This window comes from Marmota monax, unplaced genomic scaffold (assembly GCF_021218885.2).
Source record: "Marmota monax isolate L192 unplaced genomic scaffold, Marmota_monax_Labrador192_F-V1.1 WCK01_AAM20220418_F8-fsc00023, whole genome shotgun sequence".
Classification (NCBI taxonomy): Eukaryota; Metazoa; Chordata; class Mammalia; order Rodentia; family Sciuridae; genus Marmota; species Marmota monax.
This window is the reverse complement of record NW_026692907.1, coordinates 11,311,013-11,336,544: the sequence shown is the minus strand read 5'-3', so window position 1 is coordinate 11,336,544 and position 25,532 is coordinate 11,311,013. Positions and strand designations below refer to the sequence as shown.

The 25,532-nt window shown below is 33.2% G+C and overlaps 1 protein-coding gene across 8 annotated transcripts in view; it reads right to left on the bottom strand.

Moving 5' to 3' along the window:
• Atg4c (autophagy related 4C cysteine peptidase) overlaps window positions 1-25,532 on the bottom strand; it is a 94,688-nt gene that overhangs the window by 49,959 nt on the left and 19,197 nt on the right. For all 8 annotated transcript variants that reach the window (XM_046451064.2, XM_058581540.1, XM_046451061.2 and 5 more), the window contains 4 exons: window positions 18,449-18,586; window positions 10,739-10,822; window positions 4,503-4,736; window positions 1,959-2,289 (listed from right to left, as the gene is read on the bottom strand). In XM_046451064.2, the coding sequence (XP_046307020.1) occupies window positions 1,959-2,289; window positions 4,503-4,736; window positions 10,739-10,822; window positions 18,449-18,524 (725 nt within the window). In that variant the 5' untranslated portion in view covers window positions 18,525-18,586. The remainder of the gene's footprint in view (window positions 1-1,958; window positions 2,290-4,502; window positions 4,737-10,738; window positions 10,823-18,448; window positions 18,587-25,532) is intronic.

Genomic DNA, 25,532 nt, shown 5'->3' with positions numbered 1-25,532 from the left:
CTTTCACCCTTCGTTTCTAAAACCTGTATGAAGCTCAGCCTATATATTTCCAGCTACTTTGGAGGCTGAGACAAGAAGATGACTTGAGCTTACATGTTCAAACCCAGCCTACGCAACACAGTGATATCTCATCTCACAACAAAACAAACAAAAACCAACCAAATCTATATAAATGGCTGGGAATGTAGCTCATACCATGCATGAGGTCCTGGGTTTGATCTCCAACATGGCAAAAAAAAAAAAAAAGGAAAAGGGAAGAGGGGAAGAAAAGGAGGGAAGAGGAAGAAGAAAACATGTATGACCCGAACAAATGAATTCTTAATCTCAAATCTTAGAATTCTATTGGGTAAAACTGCACATTAAAAAAAAAAAAAAATCTCTCTAAAGTGGGCGTGGTGGCACACACCTGTAATCCCAGCAGCTCAAGAAGCTAAGACAGGAGTACCTGAGTTCAAAGCCAGCCTCAGTAACTTTGCAAAGCACTAAGCAACTCAGTGAGACCTTGTCTGCCCAATCCCAGGTACAAAAAAAAATCTCGAGTGTAATGTTCTCAATGCTGCAGGTGTTAAAAAAAAAAGTCACTTATCTGAAAAAGAAAATTATGCAAACTGGGGAAATACAAATATTTTTATTTAACTGTATCTTTAGTATAAAAGATGAACTGGCAAATGGCAAATGATGGCCCATAGGCCAAACACAGCTTGTAGCCTCTTTATATACTGCAAGCATGATTTTCATAGTTTTAAGGAATTAAGTGAAAAAGAAAAATACTGGGCAGAAGAACTCTTATAATATCTGCAAGGCCAAAAATATTTACTATTTGACATTTAGCAGATAAAGTTTATTGAGCCCTGGAACATATCTTTAAGGGAAGAAACTACGTTTTTTTTTTTTTTTTTTTAAAGAGAGAGAGGGAAGGTGGGGGGAAGAGAGAGAGAGAGAGAGAGTTTTTAATATTTATTTTTCAGTTTTCAGTGGACACAACATCTTTATTTTATTTTTATGTGGTGCTGAGGATCGAACCCAGCGCCCCGTGCATGCCAGGTGAGCGCGTTACCGCCTGAGCCACATCCCCAGCCCAGAAACTATGCTTTTTTGTTTAGGCTTTTACATGATGTCTTACAAAGCTAAAATTTATACATTAACAATCCAATAAATAACATTAGGTAAATACTCTTTCAACAGTAAGCATATGACCTATAAAATAAAAAAGCATTATAATATGCAAAAATGGCTTGTAATAACTTCAAATTTAAAAATGATTATAAATGGAGAAAATGTATTCTAACATACTACACTTAGATGATATATTGATGATTTAGTTTATAATAACAATGGGACATACAACAAATAATACAATATTTTAAAAAGTAACATTCAAATAAATGGCATGTAAAAGCTAAAGTATAATGAAATTTGACTTTGGACTTTTTTCTAACCATCCTGAATACCCTTTACTTTTACTATAATTATAATGTTAATAGTGCCATAGATTTACAATTCACAAGAATCTGATGTGTGTGCAAAGAAACGTTGAAAACATCAATTTTAGCTCTTGATATTTCATTACACCATCAGTACATTACAGCCCCCAGGTTACCAAAAAAAACAAAAAAACAAAAAACAAAAAAAAAAAATCTAAAACATTGTTCATGTCCTAAGATTGAAAGAGATGTTAGTTTTTTGAACATTTCAATAAAGTGGTATAATGAGAACTTATTTAGAAAGAGACCTTGAATATCTGTACCTATGAGCAACAATAAACAAAAGCAAGAGCAAGAAATGAAAAATTTGTATGTAGATAAATGTAACTAGCATATTAGCAAATGAAATCTCCTTTATGAACATTCTTATACTAGACTTTAAAAGTTTCAATTTATATATACGCATAGTAAAATTCAGTATCTCTAAGCCTGAAAACCTCTGTCACAAGATCAAAGACTTTTAAATAATTTTACCTTAAAATGTGAGCAACAACACCTGGCCCATACCAATCTCCAGCACTTTTCCCAGACTTCTTTCCATACTCTATTAACTGATGTAAGCCAAAGACAGCCAATGGGGAATCACCAAACCAAGAGATGATTTTCCTGTGAAAAATTTCATTTTGCATCTCCTGATCATTAGGACATTTCCCAATTGTTTTCTTCAGAGAAATTGTTGGAGTTTCAGGTTCTCTTTCCCCTGAAAGCGATGTTTCAAATGATGATGTAATTTTTTTTACAGTGTGGGAAGTCCATGATTCAGACTCTGAATTTTCAATATTCAATGCATCAGGCCAGGTCCAAGCTATAGTAATTCCAAAGAAAGGTATTCAGATCTTTTAAATAGACAGACTTTAACAATTCTATTAAAAGAAATGTGTAGCATTTAAAGTCATACAGGTTATTAAACTAAAACAGAAAACTCAGAAATACACAAATATAGAGAGACAGAAAGTACATAAACAGCTGCTAATGAAGAGATACTGGGAATGGCTGCTAATGAGTGTAAGGTTTCTCTGGGGATGATTAAAATGCCCTAAACATAGATTATAGTAGCGGCTGCAGAACTGTAAATATACTAAGAACCACTAAATTGTTTACTTTAAATGAGTGAATTTATGGTATGAATATTATATCCCAATGAAACTGCTTTCAAAAGAAAAACAAACAAAAGTATGGGTAGAGACAATCTCTTCTTCAATGATGTTTAAATGTGAGTGGTCATATTATTCTCAGGACTTTTTCTATAATCTCCAAATTTTCTAAACTGGGAATATATTACCCATAATCAAAATAACTACAAAAAGACAAAAGAAAAATACTAAACTCAGGAACAAATGTACAATTCTGCAATTTGCTCATTTTTCTTTTCTTTACCAGCTCAGTGCTGTATTTAATTACCAGACTGCTTATCAGATATCCAGTCTTGACTCAATAAGCACATGCACTAACATTTACAGTACTCATGAATATCTTTAGAAAGTGCATTTGTTCTGATTACATATTAAAAGAGAAATCTTTCCACAGAAATTTTAAACTTTATATAAAATATTTTTTCTATATATTCCTTCAGAATAACTTAATTATTGTTTAGAGAATAATACCAATTCTCTCATACATGAAGCTAATTTAATAAATGAAGCCATGGAAAATAAAAGTTCTTAAAAATCAAATATATCCATTACTTTACTGTTTTTAATAAACTAGTCACTAAATATATATGTCATTTTAAGTTAATAAAGTAAGTCACAGCTTTAGAGATCTAGTAAGGACTTGACTACAAATACATCATCCCAGAAGGTTAGCTTAAAATTTTTTTCTCCTTGCTTTATTCACTGAACTCTTAAATAAACATTCTCTCTAAATCATCTCATCAATAATCTCTACATAAGGGTTAGAAAACATTTGCAATGAAGTTCAGGGATATTGTCTGACACTTTTTTTGTTTTTGTATTTTGGTATTGGGAACTGAACCCAGGGGCACTTAACTACTAAGCAATATCCCCACCCCTTTTTATTTTTTGTTTTCAGACAGGATCTTACTAAATTGCTTAGGGTTTCACTAAGTTGCTGAAGCTCGCTTTGAACTTGCAATCCTCCTACCCTAGACTCCCAAATTGCTGGGCTTTCAGGTGTGCGCCACCATGTCTGGCTGTCTAACACTTTGAAAAATTTTGTGGCTGAGGATGTGGCTCAGTGGTTAAGGACCTCTGGGTTTAATCCTTAGTACCAAAAAAAAAAAAAAAAAATGATAGTATTTAGTAATAGCTGGAGACAAGAGCCTTAAATCATAAAATAAAATCCTCTTTCCAATATACACATTTGTCCATTAAAAAATGTACTAATAGAGGCTCAGTAGTAGCATGTGTGCAGTACTAGGTTAGATTCTCAGCACTACATATAAATAAATAAAACAAAGGTCCATCAACAACTAAAAAAAATTTTTTAATGTATTAATAGAAGGTGGTATATTAGGAAAAAAAGATGCAAGTTACACAATGACATTTTAGAAGGCTTTAAAGATTAATCATGATGATCTTATTGATAATATGCCTAATTAACTTAATATAATAGTCATATTTATGAAGATAAAAAATTCAAAGCATTATTGATAAAGAGAAAATAAACCAAGATGAAAACTCCAGATTTAAAAGATACTAATTATTCTCCAAAGTTACAGATATTAACCTGCCTAGACTTACTGAAATGGAGATATACCTAAGAATTATGCTAAAAGGGAAATAAATAATAACTACCAAAAAATCCAAAACCTACTAGTTGGAACTAACAATTCACAGTAGTGACAAGAATAACAGTCACATTTATCTAAAGATTTGAAAAAAGAATTTTGAAAGTGTGCATAGAAGACATGTATGGCCTAGTTCAATAAAATTGTAATATGCTAGGTCAGTTACAACTTTAGAAAACATCAGGGAGTCACGAAAACTAACCTCAGGGAATTTTACAGAGTATGCAAGCTTGAATATCACACTTAAAAGCAACAGAGATTTGATTTACCTCTACCAAGAAAATGTAGTATGAGTCCTTGAGCCAGTAGCATCTGGCCAGTTCTCAACGTACATCCCCAACCACAATCTGTTGTCAAAGATGAGCCTTCTATTTGAGGAAATTCTTCCCTGTAGGTCAGCCATATTCTAGAAATGAAATCTTTCCGAAATTCTTCTACATTTCCTGCAATTATGCGATCTTCTATTGTACATGCTGATTTTGAAGGTAACACTTTATTTTCATCTACAAAATAAAAATACAAACTATAGTCTTAAGTTAGGCAAAGAAATATCAATAATGGAAATATATTAGCATTATTGTCTTAAGTTATGGACTACATAACAACCTTTCTAATATTTTTTCTCATCTAAAAGGAAGATTAATTTTACTCTGCCTAATCAGGCTGTTATGAAAATCAAATGAGAATGAATCCTGAAACGTTTTAAACACTGGAAATAACTAATATAAGACATATTACTATTATTAACAATAACATCCTTTTCCATATCTAATCAATTATTTGATGAAAGGATAATGGAAAGTATCTTTAACCTCATTTGGCTCAGGATATTCATATTAAAGCTCTCTGAAATGTGATATACAAATAAAAAGCATATAAATAAATAAAATAAAAGATCCATTTACAACTAAAAATTATTGAAAAAAAAAGAATGAGAAAGCCAAGAAACAAAAACATAAGATTTGCTATTAATACAGAGGCTTAATTAATTAATACCACAATCAAAAATCATGAGAAATATGATAATTATTTCACTATGAGAAAAAATTGATGAAAAACAAATTGCAAAACAAACCCTCAAAGAGTACAGTTACTGTAATTATTTGATATAAAATAATCATGCATATATTTACAAAAGGATATCAAAAGTTGGACAAATAACAGAAATCAGACTATTAAAAGTGAGCAGGTGAGAACCAAATTAAACTACTAGAATTGAAAAAAAAAAAAAACTGAATACAAAAACTTGGTGTAGAATTAAACTGCAAATTGTGACCACTCAGGAGATAATTAGGACAGAAATAAGAAATAAAGAACATAGCACAGAGAGACAAAGTAATGGAAAATATAAAACAAAAAACTGCAGAGAATGAAGAAATATTTAACAGAAGATTTATCAGATATGCAGAAGGAGAAAATAGAAAGAATGGGGAACAGGTATTATAAAAAATGGCTAATAGGAATAATGGTATATGCTACTATATAATCCTAGCTACTAGGAGATCACAAATTAGAGGACAGCCGGGACAATTTAGAAAGTCTGTCTTAAAATAAAATAAAAATGCCTTGGGATGTAACTCAGTGATAGAGTGTTTGCCTAGTATGCACAAGGTCTAGGTTTAATCCCCAGTACCTAAGGGAAAAAAAGGCTAATATTTTATAGATTTTTAAGAGATAAATTTCAAGCAGATTAAAATGAAATCCATACCAAAGAAAAGGAGCTGATCTTAAAAAAAACCATAGAGGAATACAAATAAACAAATAAATGACGGCTCTGAAATAACTTGGAGAGAAATCATTTTTCTGTAGGGGTTAGGAAACATACAGTGAACTTTACCAAGGGTACATGAAAATGGGGTTTCCTAAGCTCCTCCTCTTCTTCAGGGGGTCCAGGATAGAACTGGGAGGAGCAGAGATTCTCGTTGTGTTGGGGGACTGAGTTAGGACAGAAACTCTCTAACAGCTGGGCCCCCCTCCCACCCCCACTCCCCATCTCTTTTCTTGCTGAGGCATGTGGTCCATAGGCTCTTATTCCTTGGAGATCATGTGGACCATAAAGTTCACCACCCTATTGCTAAAACCAAATTCACAGTCAAACAAGGAAATGAGCTTGACAAGGTGGTAATTAAGGGAGGGCAATGCCAGCATCAACATCAAAGATGCTAGAGTGGGGAAGGGGTCATGCCTGTAATCCCAGCAACTCAGGAGGCTGAAGCAGGAAAGTTGCAAGTAAAAAGGCTAGGGATGTGGCTCAGTGGTAAACCCCACTGCCACCAAAAAACTAAATAAATAAATAGGAGGGAATATCATTGTTACAGTTACAGGAGACAACCTGGTCCCCAATGTAGCCCAAGATGCCCTTTAGTGGGCCTGGAGAGAAAAACATCACATCTTTAAATAAGCAAAGATTTCTTAAACAGAACACAAAGAGCACTATTTAAGATGTAAAAAATATTAACTAGACTATATTAAAATTAAAAATTAAGATACCATTAAGTGGGTGAAAAAGTAAGTAATGAAGTAGATAAAAGCATTTCCTATACATATCTCCAAAATAAGGATTTATATCCAGAATATGTAAAGAAAAATCTATAAATCAAAAATAAAAACAAAGACAATAGAAGATATATCCAAATAGCCGATAAACAAATGAAAATATGCTCAATTTTACCAAAAAAGATGCAAATTAAAATCAAAATATGGTTTTAATGTCCCACTCACAGTAGCCTCAAAAAAAATATTTGGGAATCAATCTAACAAAAGAAGTGAAACATCTCTACAATGAAAACTACAGAACATTAAAGAAAGAAATTGAAGAAGGCCTTAGAAGATGGAAAGTTCTCCCATGTTCTTGGATAGGCAGAATTAATATTGTCAAAATCTCCCTACTACCAAAAGCACTATATAGATTTAATGAAATCCCTATTAAAATTCCAATGACATTCTTCATAGAAATAGGAGTCATGAAATTCATTTGGAAAAATAAGACCCCCATAATAGCCAAAGCAATCCTTAATGAGAAAAGTGACAGGAAGCATCACAACACCAGACCTGAAATTATAATACAAAGCTATAGTAACAAAAATGGCAAGGATTGGCACAAAAACATACATGAAGACCAGTGAAACAGAACAGAAGACACAGAGTCATACCAACATAAATACAGATATCTCAGGGCTGCAATTGTAGCTCAGTGGTAGAGCACTACCCTAACGTGTTAAGGCACTGGGTTTGATCCTCTGCACCACATAAAAATAGATAAAATAAGGGTATTGTGTCCACCTACAACTAAATTTTTTTTTAAAATCTTGAATTGTTAAATATTTTTTTAAAAATACAGATATCTCATTCTAGACAAAGGTGCCATAAACACACACTAAATAAAAGACACCCTCTTCAACAAACGGTGCTGGGAAAACTGAAAATCCATATGTAATAAAATGAAATTGAACCCCTATCTCTCACCCTGCACAAAACTTCAACTCAGAGTGGACTGAGGACCTAGGCATCAGACCAGAGACCCTGGGCACACCTATTAGAAGAAAAAGTAGGCCGAAATCTCCACCATGTCAGCTTAGGAACTGACTTCTTCAGTAGAACTCCTAAAGTACCAGAAGTAAAATCAAGAATCAATAAATGGGATGGTATCAAACTAAAAAGCTTCTTCACATCAAAGGAAACAATCAAGAACATGAAAAGAGAGCTACGGAATGGGAGAAAATCTTTACCATCAGCATCTCAGATAGAGCATTAATCTCCGGGATATATAAAGAACTCAAAAAACAGCATCAAAAAAATTAAAATAAATAATAAATGGGCAAAGAAACTGAACAGGCACTTTACAGAAGAAGAAATATGAATGGTCACAAAATATATGAAAAAATGTTCAACATCTCTAGCAATTAGAGAAATGCAAATCAAAATTACACTGAGATTCCATCTCACCCCAGTCAGAATGGCAATTATCAAGAATACAAGCAACAATAAAGGTTGGCAAGGATATAGGAAAAAGTTAACTTATGCATTGCTGGTGGGACTGCAAATTGGTGCAACCACTCTGGAAAGCAGTATGGAGATTCCTTAAAAAACTAGATTGACTCAGTTATCTCACTCCTCAGTACATACCCAAAGGGATTAAAATCAGCATAATACAGTTATGTAGCCATTTCAATGTTTATAGCAGCTCAATTTGCAATAGATAAGCTTTGGAAACAACCTAGGTATCCTTCAACAGATGAATGGATAAAGAAAATGTGGTATATACACGATGGACTATTACTCAGCCATAAAGAAGAATGAAATAATGGCATTTGCCAGTAAAATGGGTGGAACTGGAGACTATCATCCTAAGTGAAATAAGGCAGTCCCAAAAAACCAAAGACAGAATGTTCTGTCTCATATGTCTCATATGTCTCACCCACAACAAGGGAGGGTGGGGAGAAAAAGAATAGAAATCCATTGGATTGGACAAAGGGGAATAAAGAGAAGGTGGGTGAGAGGAATAGGAAAGACAGTAGAATTAATCAGGCATAACACTTTCTTATCCTTGCCTTTGGCCTTCTTTTTAATATCTTTATTTTATTTTTATGTGGTGCTGAGGATCGAACCCAGGCAAACGCGCTACCACTTGAGCCATATTCCAAACCCAAAACTTTTTTTGTGTGTGTGTGGTGCTAGGGATTAGAACCCAGGGCCTTGTGCATGCAAGGCAAGCACTCTACCAACTGAGCTATATCCCCAGCCCACATTTGGCTTTTTAAAAATATTTTTAATTGTAGAGGGACACAATAACTATTTATTTGTGTTTTATATGTGGTGTTGAGGATCAAACCCAGTGCCTCATACATATTAGGCAAGCTACCACTGAGCCACAACCCCAGCCCATCTATCCTTGTATTTGAATACATGACCAGGGTAACTCCGCATCATGTACAACCACAAGAATAGGATCCTTATTAGAATAAGTTATACCTCATATATGTACAATATTCCAAAATATACTGTACTGAAATATATATCTAAAAAGAACAAATAAACATTTTAAAAGCCCTAAAAAATTCTAATCATATTTTTTATAAATTCCTTATATCATGATATCATTTAGAATGCTTACCTGTACCAGACACACAACTAAACACCTATGAAATAGGTATCATTAATACTTAGGAAGATCAAATAACTTGTCTAAAGTAACAACTAAAAACAAAGAGCCAAGATTCAGAACCAAGAAAAGTTTGATTTCAAAGCCCATACTCTTAATACTCCAATCATACTGCTATGGCTATCCTCTGCCCATTAAAATATGTCAAGAACTATGTAATGTTTTGAACAACCAATAATAAAAATTTTAAAATATATATATATATATATATATATAATATTATATTAAAATATATTATATAATAAAATAATACATATATATGGATATCTCCTAACTCTTCATCCTCACCACAACTAAGGTGGACATCCATTTCCTAAACGTTGCCTCTAATATATAATTGCTTTCATCATCCCATTCTATTTTCCTAAAATACTCACCTTCTTTATCAACTTCCTCCTGACCCATAAAGGTTGTTGTGACAACTGAATGAGTTAATACATATAAATTACCTAGAATGCTGCCTGGCTATTATTACTACTTGAAAAATGTTAACTGCTATTATTAAAAGCCATGTATAAGGTTTTAGAAAATTGATGATAAATGATACACCAAAATAGGTCAACCGAAAGTGAATATACCTTGCAATAACATATATTCAAATACATTCTTTGTTTTCTCTCTTAGAGACAGACAGACCGAAACACATTCAAATATACAAAGTCAAGCACAGATGCACAGTAAAAAGAACACCAGTGTTAGAGACAGACAGTCTTGGTTTAAATTTCAGCTCTGCTATCATGTAAACTTTGGATAAATTATTTAGCTTCTCTCAGCTTCTGGCTTCACATTCATAAGGTAGGGACACTTAAGTCTATCTTTTAGGCTTCTTGTAAGAATTAAAGATATTTTCCAAAGAGCCTAGCATTGTACCCAGAACTCAGAAGTGGAATAAATTTTTTATAGGTGATTACTGAAAGGATGAGTATATGTGAAAATTCAGAAACATCAAATAAAGTCAACTTGAGATACTGAAGCATCTATAAATGTTTGAAAAATTATCATTCTTAAGTTAACTAAGATGAAAACTTTCATTATTATTATCATATACTTTAAAGTTATTAGACAATCTGATAAAGAATGTTAATATATCAATTCAAATAACATTTATTTAGTACTCATATTGAAAGTCTAAAACTATGAGGGACATAACAAAAGAGAACATGATCCTTATCTTGAAGGAGTTAACAGGAACCAAACCATATGGTAATATGTTATGTATTATATAAAATAAAGGTACTTAACAGAGCTACGCCAGAAATAGAGTAATATGAAAATAAAACAGTAAAAAAGTTTAACAATAAATTCTTCAAAGATTTTTAAATGTCTTACAAATTTAGCACTTACCTTCATATTTAAAATGGTAACATTTTCCAAGCAATAAAACTGGAGAATTTCTACTAAAATATGTCTTTGTTTTCAAAACCCAACCTAAATAGAAGAAGGAAAAAAAGAAGTCAAACTAAGAGTCTAGTAATATTTTCTTTTAATTTCAAAACATCAATTACCACTTATGAATGTGCATTTATTTCAAGAGCTGCAAAATATTTAGACAATGACCTTAATATACAAGTCATACGTTACTTTCGAATAAAAATATTTTTAACCACATTCCATCCCCTTAAAGAATATGAGAAAAAAATCTTAATTTACTTTGTCAGATCTTGATGTTATTATGGTACAAAATTCCAAAGATACAAATTCTGCTCTGACTTCCCCAACACTAACTTCTAGTCCCCAAGGCAACAATATGTATCAATTTCTTGCATTTTCTTTTATCTTAGAAATTAAAAGACTTGAAAGTATTTGCATATTCCCAGGAAATAATTAAGGAAAAAAACACACAGTAGCCTAATGCTACTATGATAAAAGTGGATCCCTGAAGGTTCCTGAGGAAATCTGTTAAAACGGCTTCATTTTGATGAGATGAGAATGTCTGCATATGGTATATAAAGCTTTCAGACATCTAAATCTTCAACCTTCCAAACCTCAACAAGTTGCAAATTCTAATTCTTCCAATTTGTTTTATTACTAAACTGTCAGCATCAAAAAGGTAGTATCCTGGTCTGGGGATGTACTTCAGTGGCAGAAAGCTTGCCTAAGCATGTGCAAGGCCCTCGGTTCAATCTCCAGTGCAAAAAAAAAAAAAACCTTGGTAAAAGTTAGTATCCTTTTTGGCTTTTTATAATTCCATTAATAATTCCAAATCTCTTGAGGAAAGAACTTGCCTGCTACATTGCTGAATATTCTTTTTTTTATTTTATTTATTTATTTAATTTGTATATGACAGTAGAATGTATTTCAATTCATATTACACATATACAGCACAATTTTTCATGTTCCTGGTTATACACAAAGTAGAGTCACACCATTTGAAATTCCTGATTGCTAATGGTAGGCTTAAATGAATCTTCTAAAATACTAGACTGTTTCAATACAAAGAAGCTGTAATTGAAAGTCAAATTGGGTCTACTCTTAGGAAGACAATCAGCCTTTATATTTAACAGACTTGTTATAAAGTAGTGATTTTTATGAGTGCACCCCAAAGTGCTACATAAATAAATTAAAATATTTATTTTTATTTTTTAAATATTTTTTAGTTGTAGATGGACAGAATATCTTTATTTTTATTTATTTATTTTTATGTGGTACTGAGGATTGAACCTAGGGCCTTACATGTAAGAGGCAAGCACTCTACCACTGAGCTACAAACCCAGCCTCGAAAAATTTATTTAAAATAAAAATGTCAGTCTCTTAATTTGAAAGTAAGAGAGAATGGGATGTCAAATACACTAAGCTTCACTTGGATTATTACAAGACTCACCAAAATATTTTTTGTGTGATAAGTGTTTCCCTATTCTAACAACTGTAACATATCATAGCCAAATTAAACTCCCTGTGGCTCAGTTTTGATTAGGTAACTCTTCTGTTCAAAAAACATATTCAGCTACTCATTACTTAACAGATTTATTATGAACTTCTCATTCGTATTAAAGACTTTCCTGAGACAAATTATCTTTATAATCATATTTCCTTCTTTCCTTGCCTCTACTCAAAGTGGGCTTTGCTACAATAACAGTCCATCTAAATCCTACTCCTTCTTCTGGCTCAAACATGCTCTTCCAACACAATTTTTCCTTTCCCCCTTCTTTAAAGAAGTGAAAAATTGGCATTTATCTATTATATTCCGGGGACCAGACTATGAGTTTTACATATATCATCTTCTAATACTATTCTTAGTATCTTATAAATGATCCTAATGCAAAATAGTAGTAGCTGTCTTTCCCAAAAAGGCAGTATTTTCAAAGAACACCCTAAGAACTTAATAAAAACAAGCTCAAATAAAAGGAAACTACTTAAGGAGAAACTTCTCCCTGTGGTTTATATTTTCTACCTATTTCCCAACCACCCACCAGTCCTTCCTCAAAAAAGGAAAAGTTAGGAATCCGGCCAGAACCTGAAGCACTGCAAAAGTCCACAAGAGAACAGGATTACAGGGCTTTACAATTCAACAATTAATGACGGGGTACATATACTCTCTTACTCTTCTAATTCCTGTGTAGACCCTGGCAGGGTCTAACCCCTCATCACAGACTGATGTCCTTTAATATTCCATGTAGTTAGATACATAAGAGGAATCAGGACTTCCCATAAGACCCTATTTTTCTCTCTTTTTCCACAGGCATGTCAGAGATGAATCAGTCTACCATGTCAATGACTAACCCATATGATGTAAGCTGGTTTCCTCTGCCACATTCTTCCACCATGATGTTCTGCCTCACCTCCAACCAGGAGGAATGGAGCCTGCCTTCTATGAACTAAGACCTCTGAAACCATGAGCCCTCAAATAATCTTTTCTTCTCTAAAATTGTCCTGGTCAGATCTTTTAGTCACAACAGCAAAAAAGCTGACTAAAACATTATACAAAGCTATACAGCTACACAAAGACTCTCCTCTTCATGAAGTCTCTCCGTGTGATTTCTCCAGCAGAGAACTGAACTGGTTACTTGACAGTTCAGAACTCCAAAACAGAGTAAGTGGAAGTTACCTTTTAATGGCTAGGCCTGGAACTGACACAGCCATCACTTCCATTTCATTCCTGCTAACTAATGTCCAACATGAGCCAGACCAAATTCAATCAGAAAAAGTGATAACACAAGATGTGCTTCACTGAGGGTCATCTTTGGAGATCAATTACCACAAAGAGAATCTTACAAAAAAGCCTTATTTGTAATATTCAAATTGGTGATTTAAGGCTTTAAAAGCCGTACACAGGATAAAACATACAGAAATACTAAGCGTGATAATAATATTCTGGAGAATAAGAAACACCCAGAATAATAATTATCAATACTGACCTCAGTATCAATACTAATTTTTTAAAGAGGAACCTAAATTTATAATCATAAAAACATGCAAAAGGGGGGGTGGGGGGCAAAAAATGGCTTTTTGAAGAAAATATAATCCAGTGCATTTTATATCTTATTATTCAGTTCCAATTTCATCACCATGATAATATCAGCCTGACTTTGAATAATCTTAAATTATGTAAACTATATTCAGAAAATAACAAGATTGAAAAACAAGAGAGGTTGGGTTTGAAATCTGTTTTCCAGATTTACCCAGATAGGTGACCTTGAACATGTCACTTACTCTCAGCTTTCTAAACTTATATTTTAAAAAAAAGAGTGTAATGATTTGGATCATCATCTCCAAAGGCTTGGTCCCAAGCTGATACCCTACTGGAAGGTGGTGGAACTGATAGGAAGTTGGGTCATTGGAGATATGCCCTTGAGTGGAATACTTGGACCCCAATCTCTTCTCTCTTTTTGCTTCCTGGATGCTATAAGGTGAATAGCCGCCCCTGCCACATACTCCCACACCATGATGTTTCTACCTAGCCAGAAGCCAGAAAGCAATGGAACCAGCCAACCCTGGGACTATCTCTGAAACTGTGAGCCAAAATAAATCTTTCCTCTCTTGAAAATGATTCTCAGGCATTTTGTCACAGCAAGAAAAATCTAACACAGAGTATCAGAGAGATGAGATTTAAATGATAAAGGACAAAAACTGTCTATTACAAAGTCCAGCATACAATGAATATTCAATCAACAGAAGTCTTTCCTACACTTCCCCAAGCTATACAAACTCTAAGGATGTAAAATACACAAAACATTTTAAAATGAGCTCCATCAATTAAAATTAAAATAGTATTCCATAACAAAAAGCTACCTAGAACACTTAGTTACCCAAAACAATCTGTTCTTCAGAGATGTGATAACCATAATTCCACAATATGCACTTAAATATCTAAACAAAGAAAGCCACACATTATTAAAACTTTTATATGCATACGTGTGTGACTGGTTAAATAACAACTCCTAAGATACTGCTGAAATGTGTTAATGAGTTTCTTTATTATAATTTTCAAACCTTACAAATGAAATCTTCATCATATAACCTACTCATTAAAGATTAAAGGACAAGGGCTGGGGATGTAGCTCAGTTGGTAGAGTGCTTGCCTCACATGCATAAGGCCCCAGCACTACAAAAAAAAAAGATTAAATGACAAGTCTCTACTTGCAGATAAAATGATTTTCTCTATAAAAAAACTTAAAGAATCCACACACACACACACACAAACAAACAAACAAACAAAAAACTAGTAGTACTTATAAAGAAGTTCTTCAAGGTTATAGAATACAAGATCAAATTACAAAAAACAGTTGTATTTCTAAATACCACAGCGAACAATCAAAATGAAATTAAGAAAACAATTCATTTTACAACAGCCTCAAAAAGAAAAGATAGCTCTAACAAAAAGAGTGCAAGACTTGAACACTGAAAACTACAAAACATCACTGAATTTTAAAAGACTTAAACAATTGGAAAGACATTCATGTCCATGGACAGGATGGCTTAATATTGCTAACAGAGCAAAACTCCCCAAATTGATCTACATATTCGATGAAATCCCTATCAAAATCCCAGCTGGCATCTTGTAGAAATTGACAAAATGATCATAAAATTCATATGGACAGGCAAATAAGCCAGACTAACCAAAAAAATCCTGAAAAGGGAAAAAAAGTGAGAAGACTTACTTTCCAATTTCACACTTTACTACAAAGCTATAATAATCATTGTGAGCATAACTGCAGCCATTTTCCTTTTCCCCACCTCCATTTTATGAATATTGTTCTTATTCCCATGAAATAGAAACTAGCCCGAGATAAAACCTACCAGCCTAGAGATGTGCTGGTCTCTCCCTGTTCTCTCATTAAGAGATAGAAGACAACTTACTGGCCCCTGAGATGGGGACGCATTGGTTTCCATGTTCTCTCCTTAAGAAGATAAAGGGACATGCTGGCTTCCCTGTTCCCCCTCTGAGAGATAGGAAAACTGCCTGTCTCTGTTCCCAAGAAACAAATCTGCCTTCCACAAGATAAGGGGTTGCTTACCATGTCAGTCAAGACTAAACCTACCCCTAGTATGCGGCCATGATTCTAGCCTATAAAAGATAAGATTCAAGGGGGAAGTTGCTGTTGCTCTCCTTCCTTGCTGCTGCTGTCCCTCTCTTTGTGCAGAGCAGCCTTGTCAGGCTCCTGACAATAAACCTACTTCTTATACCAGGTGTGTGTGTGATCAGTCCTGCACCACTTTTCTTTCAATCATGACAGTCAGGTACTGGTATAAAGACAGATGTAGAGATAAATGATATAGAACTGACAGTCCATAAATAAACCCATACATCTATGGTCAGTTGATTGTAGACAAAGATGTCAAGATCATTCAACTGAGAAATAATAGTTGATAATGAGAAATCTAGATAACCATACAAAAGAACAAAATTGGAACTCTACCTCTCACCACATGCAGAAATTAACTAAAAATGGATTTAAAAACCTAAATGTAAGAGTTAAAACAATAAAATTCTCAGAAGGAAACATGAATATAAATTTTCACGATCTTGATTTAGCAACAATTGATTTATTATGGCATCAAAAGCACAAGCAACCAAAGACAAGAAAAACTGGACTTCAACAAAATTAAAGTTTTGGGCTTCAGTGGACACTATCAAGAAAGTAAAAAGTCAATCCAAGAATGGGAGAAAATATTTGTATATCATATATTTGCTAAGGGATTTTTATCACTCAATTATAAAATTACAAATAACCCAATTATAAAATGGACAAAGTATTTATCCAAAGAAGACATACAACTAGCCAGGTGGTCATAAAAAGATGTTCATCATTATAAATCATCAGAGAAAGGCAAATAACCCCATAGTGAGATTCCACTTTACATCCACTGCAATAAGAAGGACAATAACAAGTGATGGCAAGGATATGGATAAAGTCAACTTCTCAAACCTTGCTGAAGGGAATTTAAAATGGTACAGTCGCTAAGGAAAATAGTTTGGCAGTTCCTTCAAAAGTTAAACTTTAGAGTTAATATATGACCCATCAATTCCACTGCTAGAATGAAAAAGATACATTCACACAAAAACCTGTTCACAGCAAAACTATTCATAGTAGCCAAAAACAGAAACAACCCAATATACATCAACTGAAAAAAGTTAAGTAAAATCTTTAGCCATACAATAAAACATTAATGAGTTTCATATAAAAAATGAAGTACTAATACATACATATTATAATACAGATGAACTTTGAAAATATTATTCAAAGTGACAATAGCCAGATACAATAGGTAACAAGCTATATGATTCCATTTACATGACATATTCAGAACAGTCAAATTCATGGAGTCAGAAAGTACACTTTTTAAATTGGTATATTAAAAATATGAACTAGGGCTGAGGGAACAGCTCAGTGGTAGAATGCATTTAGCACATGCAAGGCCCTGAGTTTAATCTCCAACACCACAAAAAAATAAATAAAAATTAAAATTGTACACTATAAAAGGGTATATTTTTAGTATGTAAAATACTTTTATTTTTTAAAAATTAATGTTCAAAATTTTCAAAATGCAATATCATGTTGTTGCCAAATTATATCTATACATATATAGCTAGCTGATCACTTCCAGTAGACCAGAAGCCAAATGCCAATTATGTTTTATCTGTATTTATATTATAAAGGCCTTTTATTGAATTCTGTTATCATTCCTGGTTTTTAAAATTTTTTTTAGTTGTACATGGACACAATATCTTTATTTTTACCTTAATGTGGTGCTGAAGATCAAACCCAATGTCTCATGCATACAAGGCAAGCGCTCTACCACTGAGCTACAACCTCAGCCCCATCATTCCTGTTTCAAAGATAAATTTAAAGAATTTTGTTATCATTCCTGTTTTTTTCTACCTGTAGAAACTAGTTCTGCCTGAGTACTTCTCTATCTTTGAGAGCTTCTTCATCTCTAATTTGTATCTAACCTGAGGTGGATTTCAATAATAACCACATTAGTAGCTCAGGAGACTGAGGCAGAAGGATCATGAGTTCAAAGCCAATCTTGGCAACTTATCGAGGCCCTAAGCAACTCAGCGAGACCCTGTCTCTAAATAAAATATTTTTTAAAAGAACTGGAGAAATGGCTCATTGGTAAAAAGTACCCCAGGATTTAATCCCTGATACCAAAAAAATATTACCCCTATTGAATTTGTTTGCCAAGAGTAACCAGTTTGAAAATAGTAACTAGAGAGTACATTTGAAGGAAAAAATTCAGCAGTATCAGTGTACGAACATGATACTACTTGTTTTGTGTGTTCAGAAGTAAACTTTGGTTAACTTCCTGGTTCAGAGATGAGGCTGCCTGAAACTGAATCTGAAGAAGTGACGTATTATCACCTGAATAAATTATTTCTGCAATGGGATGTTAAAAAGTACACATCCATGAGGATATCAATAAACTCTATCAAAATAGGGAGGGAAAAAAGGACCACACAGTATGTTTGAGCTTCTAAGCAATGTTCATAATGACATTTAGCTCTTTCTTCAGGAGATTCTTATCTACATTCCTTACAAAAATTAAGGGAAAAAGATATATATCTTCAAATACTCCCTTGGATTTATATAATTCGTAAGTCATAATACTTACTATATTTCATGTTGTTCCATGCTGATATAAATTTAGTTTTTAGCTTGTCAACTTCATCTGTTCCCGTGGCCTCCATATTCAAATTCTAAGAAAAAGCCATTACTTGGTTGCATTCTTCTGTACAGTTTAATCTTCTGACTTAAAGGAAAAAAGTTAAAGAAAAATAAGTATACATATTATATGGTGCCATTCTGCTAAAGTTACTTAAGTGATTAAATATAATATGAAGTAAAAGGAACAAACCAATTTCTCATTTTACAGACAAAAATAGAAAATCAAATTCTCATTTACAGACAAAAATCTTATAAAATATGATATTCCATAAATATTTAACTATATGAAACATTCAATACCAAATATGTAACAATAAAATTATCACACAAAACCAAACACTCATATTGAATATAATAAAAAGTACCTTAGTAACATAGCTCAGCTTTTATGCTTATAAGAACACCCAAGATTTATTTTATTTGTTATTAGAGAAGGTGATTTGAAATCTTATAAAATGTTGACTTCCATTAAGTTGCTACTTTCATATAAAGTTTAATTGTTTTGTATTATAAATTATGACATTTAATTTCTTCCTATTTTAATACCAAATACTGAAGCTTTTTAAAAAATAAAATAGTATGGCTTAAATTTACAAAAGAAAATGTTTTCTTACTTTAAAATAAGAATAAACATAGTTCATAAGTATGTGTTTCATAATGTTGTCTAGGGGGAAAATTGAGTTGTGAGATACAATCTGAATGAGGAACAAATTATAACTGAAAATGCTTGTGTTTATTTGCAATAATTCACAGTGTACTTTTCAAGAGATGAATGTTGCACAGAACATTACTCTTTTAGGGGTTATAAATATCTACTCAAAAATATTGATACATCCATTTTTCTAACAATAGGCATTGTGTTTTATAATATGCATTAAAAGCTACTAATCATAAATTATGTCTAAGACAGGAGAAAATATGACTTACTGGTAGAATTTAAAAACAAATGTGCTTACAATACACAAACTCCAAAAAAGTGGCACAAGATGCAGGAGCAGGAAGGAACACACCAGGCGTTACAGACCAGGTTAAGAATTTTGTTCTTTATCCTAAGAAAGTGGTTTCAAACACAAATATTGGAATTGTTTTGTGTTTGTTTTACTCTAACAGCAGCATGGAGAATATTGAAAGATGACAGAAGCAGGGATATCTTCAGCTCATCCTGGGGCCTGACTGGATCCCAGCTGGTGGTATTCCACCACCAATCCACATAAGAAACAAGGGAACAATGGGAAAATGGGAAAGGATGCAGTTTAGGAAGCAGCAGCTGGACTGTTTCTCCACTGGTCCCACAGAAGCAGTTATAATTTATAGAAATGAAAATCAGGTGATATACATATTTATACAGGTTTAGTTAGGCTGTGCTTATTAGCCAGAGAATATATCAGTAACACCTGTCTTCATTCTTAACAAGGCAGTTGGTTACATTGATTTGGGGTTAAAAGGAGATGTCTGAGCTGAAAATCTTAATCTGCAAACTGCTGATGTATAAACAAGAATTAGAGCTATAAATACATTTCTCAAGGACTTTGTCTAGTTCATGTTTACAACCCCAGCACTTAGCAAATTCCTGGTATTTAATGAGAATATTTAAGGCTCTTCATGAAGTAACTCTATCCATACTTCACTTAGCTTCCTCTCTTGCCAATCCCTAACATGTATTGTATGCTGAAGCCATTTTTTAAATTAAGCTTCTTGAACTTTTGATATGCTGTTTGCTATCTCTGCAAGTACTGTTCCTTCTACCTCGAATACCTTCCTGCTCACCCTCACTATTTGATCATCTTACATTTATTAAATGAATCACTGATGGGTTGGAGTTTTGTGTGGTTCAGTGGTAAAAGCACTTGCCTAGCATGTGTGAGGCACTGGGTTCATTTCTTAGCACCACATATAAATAAATAAATAAATAAATAAATAAATGTCCATCAACAACTAAAAAATATATTTTAAAAAATGAATCAGTGAACTGATAAATTAATGAAATATAGGTATATTGCTAGTAGCACTCTCACCAGAATTAGAATGAGTTTTAACTTACAACTAAAATAAAGGAAAATTTCCCTCAAAGAAACTGTCCACATATTTAGCAAAATATATAAAAGCAAAGAGAAGCAGTTATAAAATGTGTGCATTACATAAAGTACATCCACATGATGGATTACATAGCCTTTAAAAATGTCTCCAAAGAGTTTGTGAAAGTGGAGAAACACTGTCAGACCACACAGGCAGGGGTGGGATGGATGGCAGGTTCAAAAGAAGTTCATCAAAATGTTAACAGTTTCTCTGTGTGGCTACTTTTATATCATCATTGTCCACATTTTCCAAATCTTATGTAAAGAAAATGTATTAGTTATAGAATTTAGAAGACTATATTTTTTAAAGTCACCAACCTTGAATCCTCTAAATCCAAATATTTTAATTAAGAAAAGGTGCACACATGTTTTTTTTCCCCTAAGTCAGAAAGAAAGTAGGCCACAGGAAAGACTGGTTCCACCAATTCCTAACATTATTCTGGATGGTCCTTAGCAGGAATAAAGAAGTCATGATGCACTGATTCTGACTCTCTAATTAAATAGTTTATCAAAGTCTTCTTTCCAACTACAAATATTTGGCACACTAACCAAAGTCTCAAGTGTAAGGATATTGTATTTCATCAACAGTGCTGCTGTGACATTTCCAGAATGGTGCCATGTAAAACCAATGAGCTCACCCCTAAATCCACTGTAGCTGTACTACTCATGACTCCCTTGAAATTTCTCTAGCTTGGCCACCATGATGCCATAATCTTCCCACAATTTTTTTTAAGTTGTTGATGGACCTTTATTTATATGTAGTTCTGAGAATCGAACCCAGTATCTCACACATGTGAGGCAAGTGCTCTACCACTGAACTACAACCTCAGCCCCCATCTGACAATTCCTGTTAGGCTCCTTCATTAACTTCTATTCTCCATTTCCAAATGCATTATATTTACTTACATCTGCTACTAAACAGAGTTTTGGGCAGAACCCAAGAAGACAGTTCCTAAAGACGGTCCAATAGTTCTACCCTCTTTGCTTTCCTTTTCCATCAGTATTTCCACTCATATTTCTTTGGCTGTGGTCAATCTTTCCTTGAGCTCTTTGACTACAGACCTAATTCTAAAATCCACTTCTCTGCTAGTTTTACACTTGTATGTCTCAGGAATGCATCAAGTTGAACACGTCAAAATAAGTAAGCAAATTCATAAGCTTCCTTGTAAAACCGGCTTCTTGTCTTATTCTGTTTCTGTAAATAGCATAAACTTCCCAACAGACTCTGGTTGGGGTCATCTCATACTCCTTGCATTCTCTTAACCCTTTACATCCTCTTCACATCCAACTCCTCCTTTTATTTTTTAAAATTTACAATGTCTGTAAAATCTGTTCATTTTCTCTACCACTCCTTAAATACCTCATTATGTCTTAGTCATTTCTGTCTAAATGACCTCCTCATTTTATTGTTGTCCCTCTACACTACCATCCAATCGCCCTAAAGCATGCCTCTTTCACTGATTCCCTTTCGAATACAGAATAAAGTCTAAATCCCTGGTATTTAAATATAATACTTGCTTACTTAATAATTCTAGTGTTATCTGCAATTAGTTTTCTTCATATAACCCAGACTTAGCTTTGTGAGATATTGCTGGGACACAGACTCCCCTACCCAAATATTAAAAAAAAAAAAAAAGTCAAGATGCCCTAAAGGGGTTGGAGGAAATGAAGATGGTGAGTAATCAGGCATTTTGCATAGGGAAAGCCTGCATCTTAGATAATGACTCCTAAATAAACAAATAAGCAAAGTAAGATGCCATGATACATAAATTAATGAGACAAATATGCTAACCTCAATGAATTTAGAGTAGAATAAACTGCTGAATTATTCTTTTATTATTATTTTTAATTGAAACTCCTGATACTTAGATTAATGACTCAGAATATCTTTATCCCCAAATGTGAAACATTTGAAATGTTTCTGAAACATATCCTTAAGTATTCCATAAGAATACTTTTATTGTCATTGTTATATTGAGTAATTAAGAATAACAAAATTATCAGCATAGGATCAAACTAAAAATAATCTGTTACTATTTTAACAATTAAATATAGTTATTTTTCGTATGACTAATATTGAACTACATTATTTTCTAAAAATTGAAGCCAATTTTATTTCCATAACAAAAATTTAAATGACAATTTCTAAAACTCTTTAATTTCTGAGCAATTGGAGGTTATTTTAAAAAGTGATCCCTAGGGGCTAGGGATGTGGCTCAAATGGTAGCGTGCTTACCTAACATGCGTGAGGCACTGGGTTCGATTCTCAGCACCACATAAAAACAAAATAAAGATATTGTAAAAAATAAATAAATAAAAAAAGATATTGTGTCCACCTAAAACTAAAAAAATAAATGTTTAAAAAAAAAAGTGATCCCTAGAACTATGTTGGAAAGTATTAGAAACTGAGAAACTTTATAAAGGAATAAACAAAAATGCCTAATTGGAAGATTTGTCTTACTTCATACTAAAATTCATTAAAAAACTACAGTAATCAAACCTTAATACTATTTAAATTTATTATTCCTATTAGCACAGGATGACACCAAATAAAACATAATAGGGAATACAGAAATAAACCCAAGCACATTTGAGAATTTAAGACCTGACATGGAGGATATTTCACATTAGTGAGAAAAGATGAACAACACTAGAATAATAGGCTAGCCAGTTTAAAAATAAAGTTCGGTGACTACCTCACACATTATGAATTCTAAATTAAAAATTTAAATACAAATGCAAACACAGAGAATATATTCGAATACTACAAGGAAATAACAGATTAAAAATTTTTAAACAACCTTGGAAGAGCAAAGGCAGTTCTAAGCACAGTATACAAAACCAGAAATCAGAAAGGAAAATGCAATTATTAGAAACGAAAACTTCTATACAGCATGAACAAGGTTGAGTTACAATCCATCAAGGTTGAGTTACAATCCATCAAAGAGGAAAAAAAATTTGATACTCATTGAATATTCAAAGTTTTAAAGTCAGTAATGTACCAATTATCCATAAAGTCAAAAATGGAAAAGGCTATGAAATAAAACCCTCTATTCTGACTTTCTTCTTTGTTGTTTTCTTTATTATTTAAATGTTATATTCTCTTTTAAAATAACAAAACTATTAAAAAATAAATTGCTCAAATGAAAGAATTAATACCCAAAATGATAAATGACCACTTAACAAAATAAACAAATTGCTCGACTAAAAAATTTATAGTTGGGGTTGGGGTTGTGGCTCAATGGTAGAGTGCCTGCCTAGGATATTGGGGGGGGGGGGGGGCTGGGTTTGATTCTCAACACCACATATGAATAAACTTAACTTCCTTATTTAATTCCCCAGGGAAGCTTTAGCTAAATAAAATCACTTAGAGAATATCATTTGTTGACTCACCATTTTTTGTTTCACTTTAAAATACATGTGGCAAGATTTAGAAAAAGGAAAAAGAATGAATTATTCATAGAATAAGGTTGTGGCTCAGTGGTAGAGTGCTTACTGAGCATGTATGAGGCTTGGGTTCTATCCTCAACACAATAACAACAAAAAAAAAGAATAAATAAAATGAAGATATTACATCTATCTACAAATAAAAATTTTTTTAAAAAAATAATTCAGTCCATTCAGTCTATGAAACATTTTCTGTATATTTGTGTGAGATAAGCCAAGGAAAGAAAAACAAATATTTATAATTTAACTGCAAATGAGAAAAAAAATACACACACAAATGAGGATATCACAATAAAGTTCAAGATAACAGTCTCAACTCAAAATTCTAAACTATCCTTACCCACAAATCCCTTAAAACTTTCCTAGCTTTTAAAAAAATTAAAAGTAAATTAATATTCATTTGTCTAAAGTCAGGCACAGTGGCACACACCTGTAGTTCCAATTACTCTGGAGTCTAGGGCCAGGAATTCAAGAGCAGCCTGGGCAACCTAGTGAGACCATCTCAAATAGAAAGTATAAGGTGTTGCTTTGCCATTATCCAGTATATCCCAATCCCTCTAGTACCCAAAACACCTGGTTTGACTGTCCCCATGATCAAATGTTCAAATTGATAATGCCACAATTTCTTTTTTTTTTTTTTTCTATGTAGTATCATCAGCACCTCAGTCTGGAGATGTATCAAAGTAACATTTTCCAAATAACTTTTTAGAGGTGTTTATGGTTTACTTTTTATACTTTAGAGATTTACTAAATCTTTTTTCAAGTGGATGTTCTTTACTAATACATACTACAACAAATCTTACCACCTACCATCTCCATATTTTTGTTCATTGTTTAAATTCTCTCAAGTCCTTTTCTAACTACAGAATAATCACATTAAAGAGAAGAAAACTAGGGGCTATGGCTGTGGCTCAGTGTTTGAGTGCTTGCCTAGCACATGTGAGGCACTGGATTCGATTCTCAGCACCACATAAAATAAATAAATAAAGTCATTTGTGTCTATCTACAACTTAAAATTTTTTTTAAAAAGTTTCTTTTTTTCTTTAAAGAGGAGAAAACTCTTATAATTCTATCTTAATAAACAAATTAAAAACCAAGATAAGGTTTATTCATACACTTAACTGTTAATGATGTACAGGAGCAGAATGATGACTAAGCAGAGTTTTTTTGGAAAGCAAAATATCAACACTTGATGTGTAAATCATCAGTTGAGACCCAGATGTTATTTTCAAAGTTATTTTTTTAACCACAACTACGCATTAGAGTTGACAAATTATAAACTAATAAGTGAGACTACCAGAGAGCCGAGATCCAGCCCAGACTGCCCACACTGGCCTGCCAGGGATCCAGGCTCTCAATAGGCCAGGTCCACCCTGGCATGCCAGTGTGGGCAGACACCTACCAGAGCCTAGCCTCCAGTGCAGGACAGCCTCTTGCGACCAGCAGACAACCACAGGAGGTCAAGCCCAGAAGCCCAGATTCACTCACACCAGCCTATGCAGGTCCCAG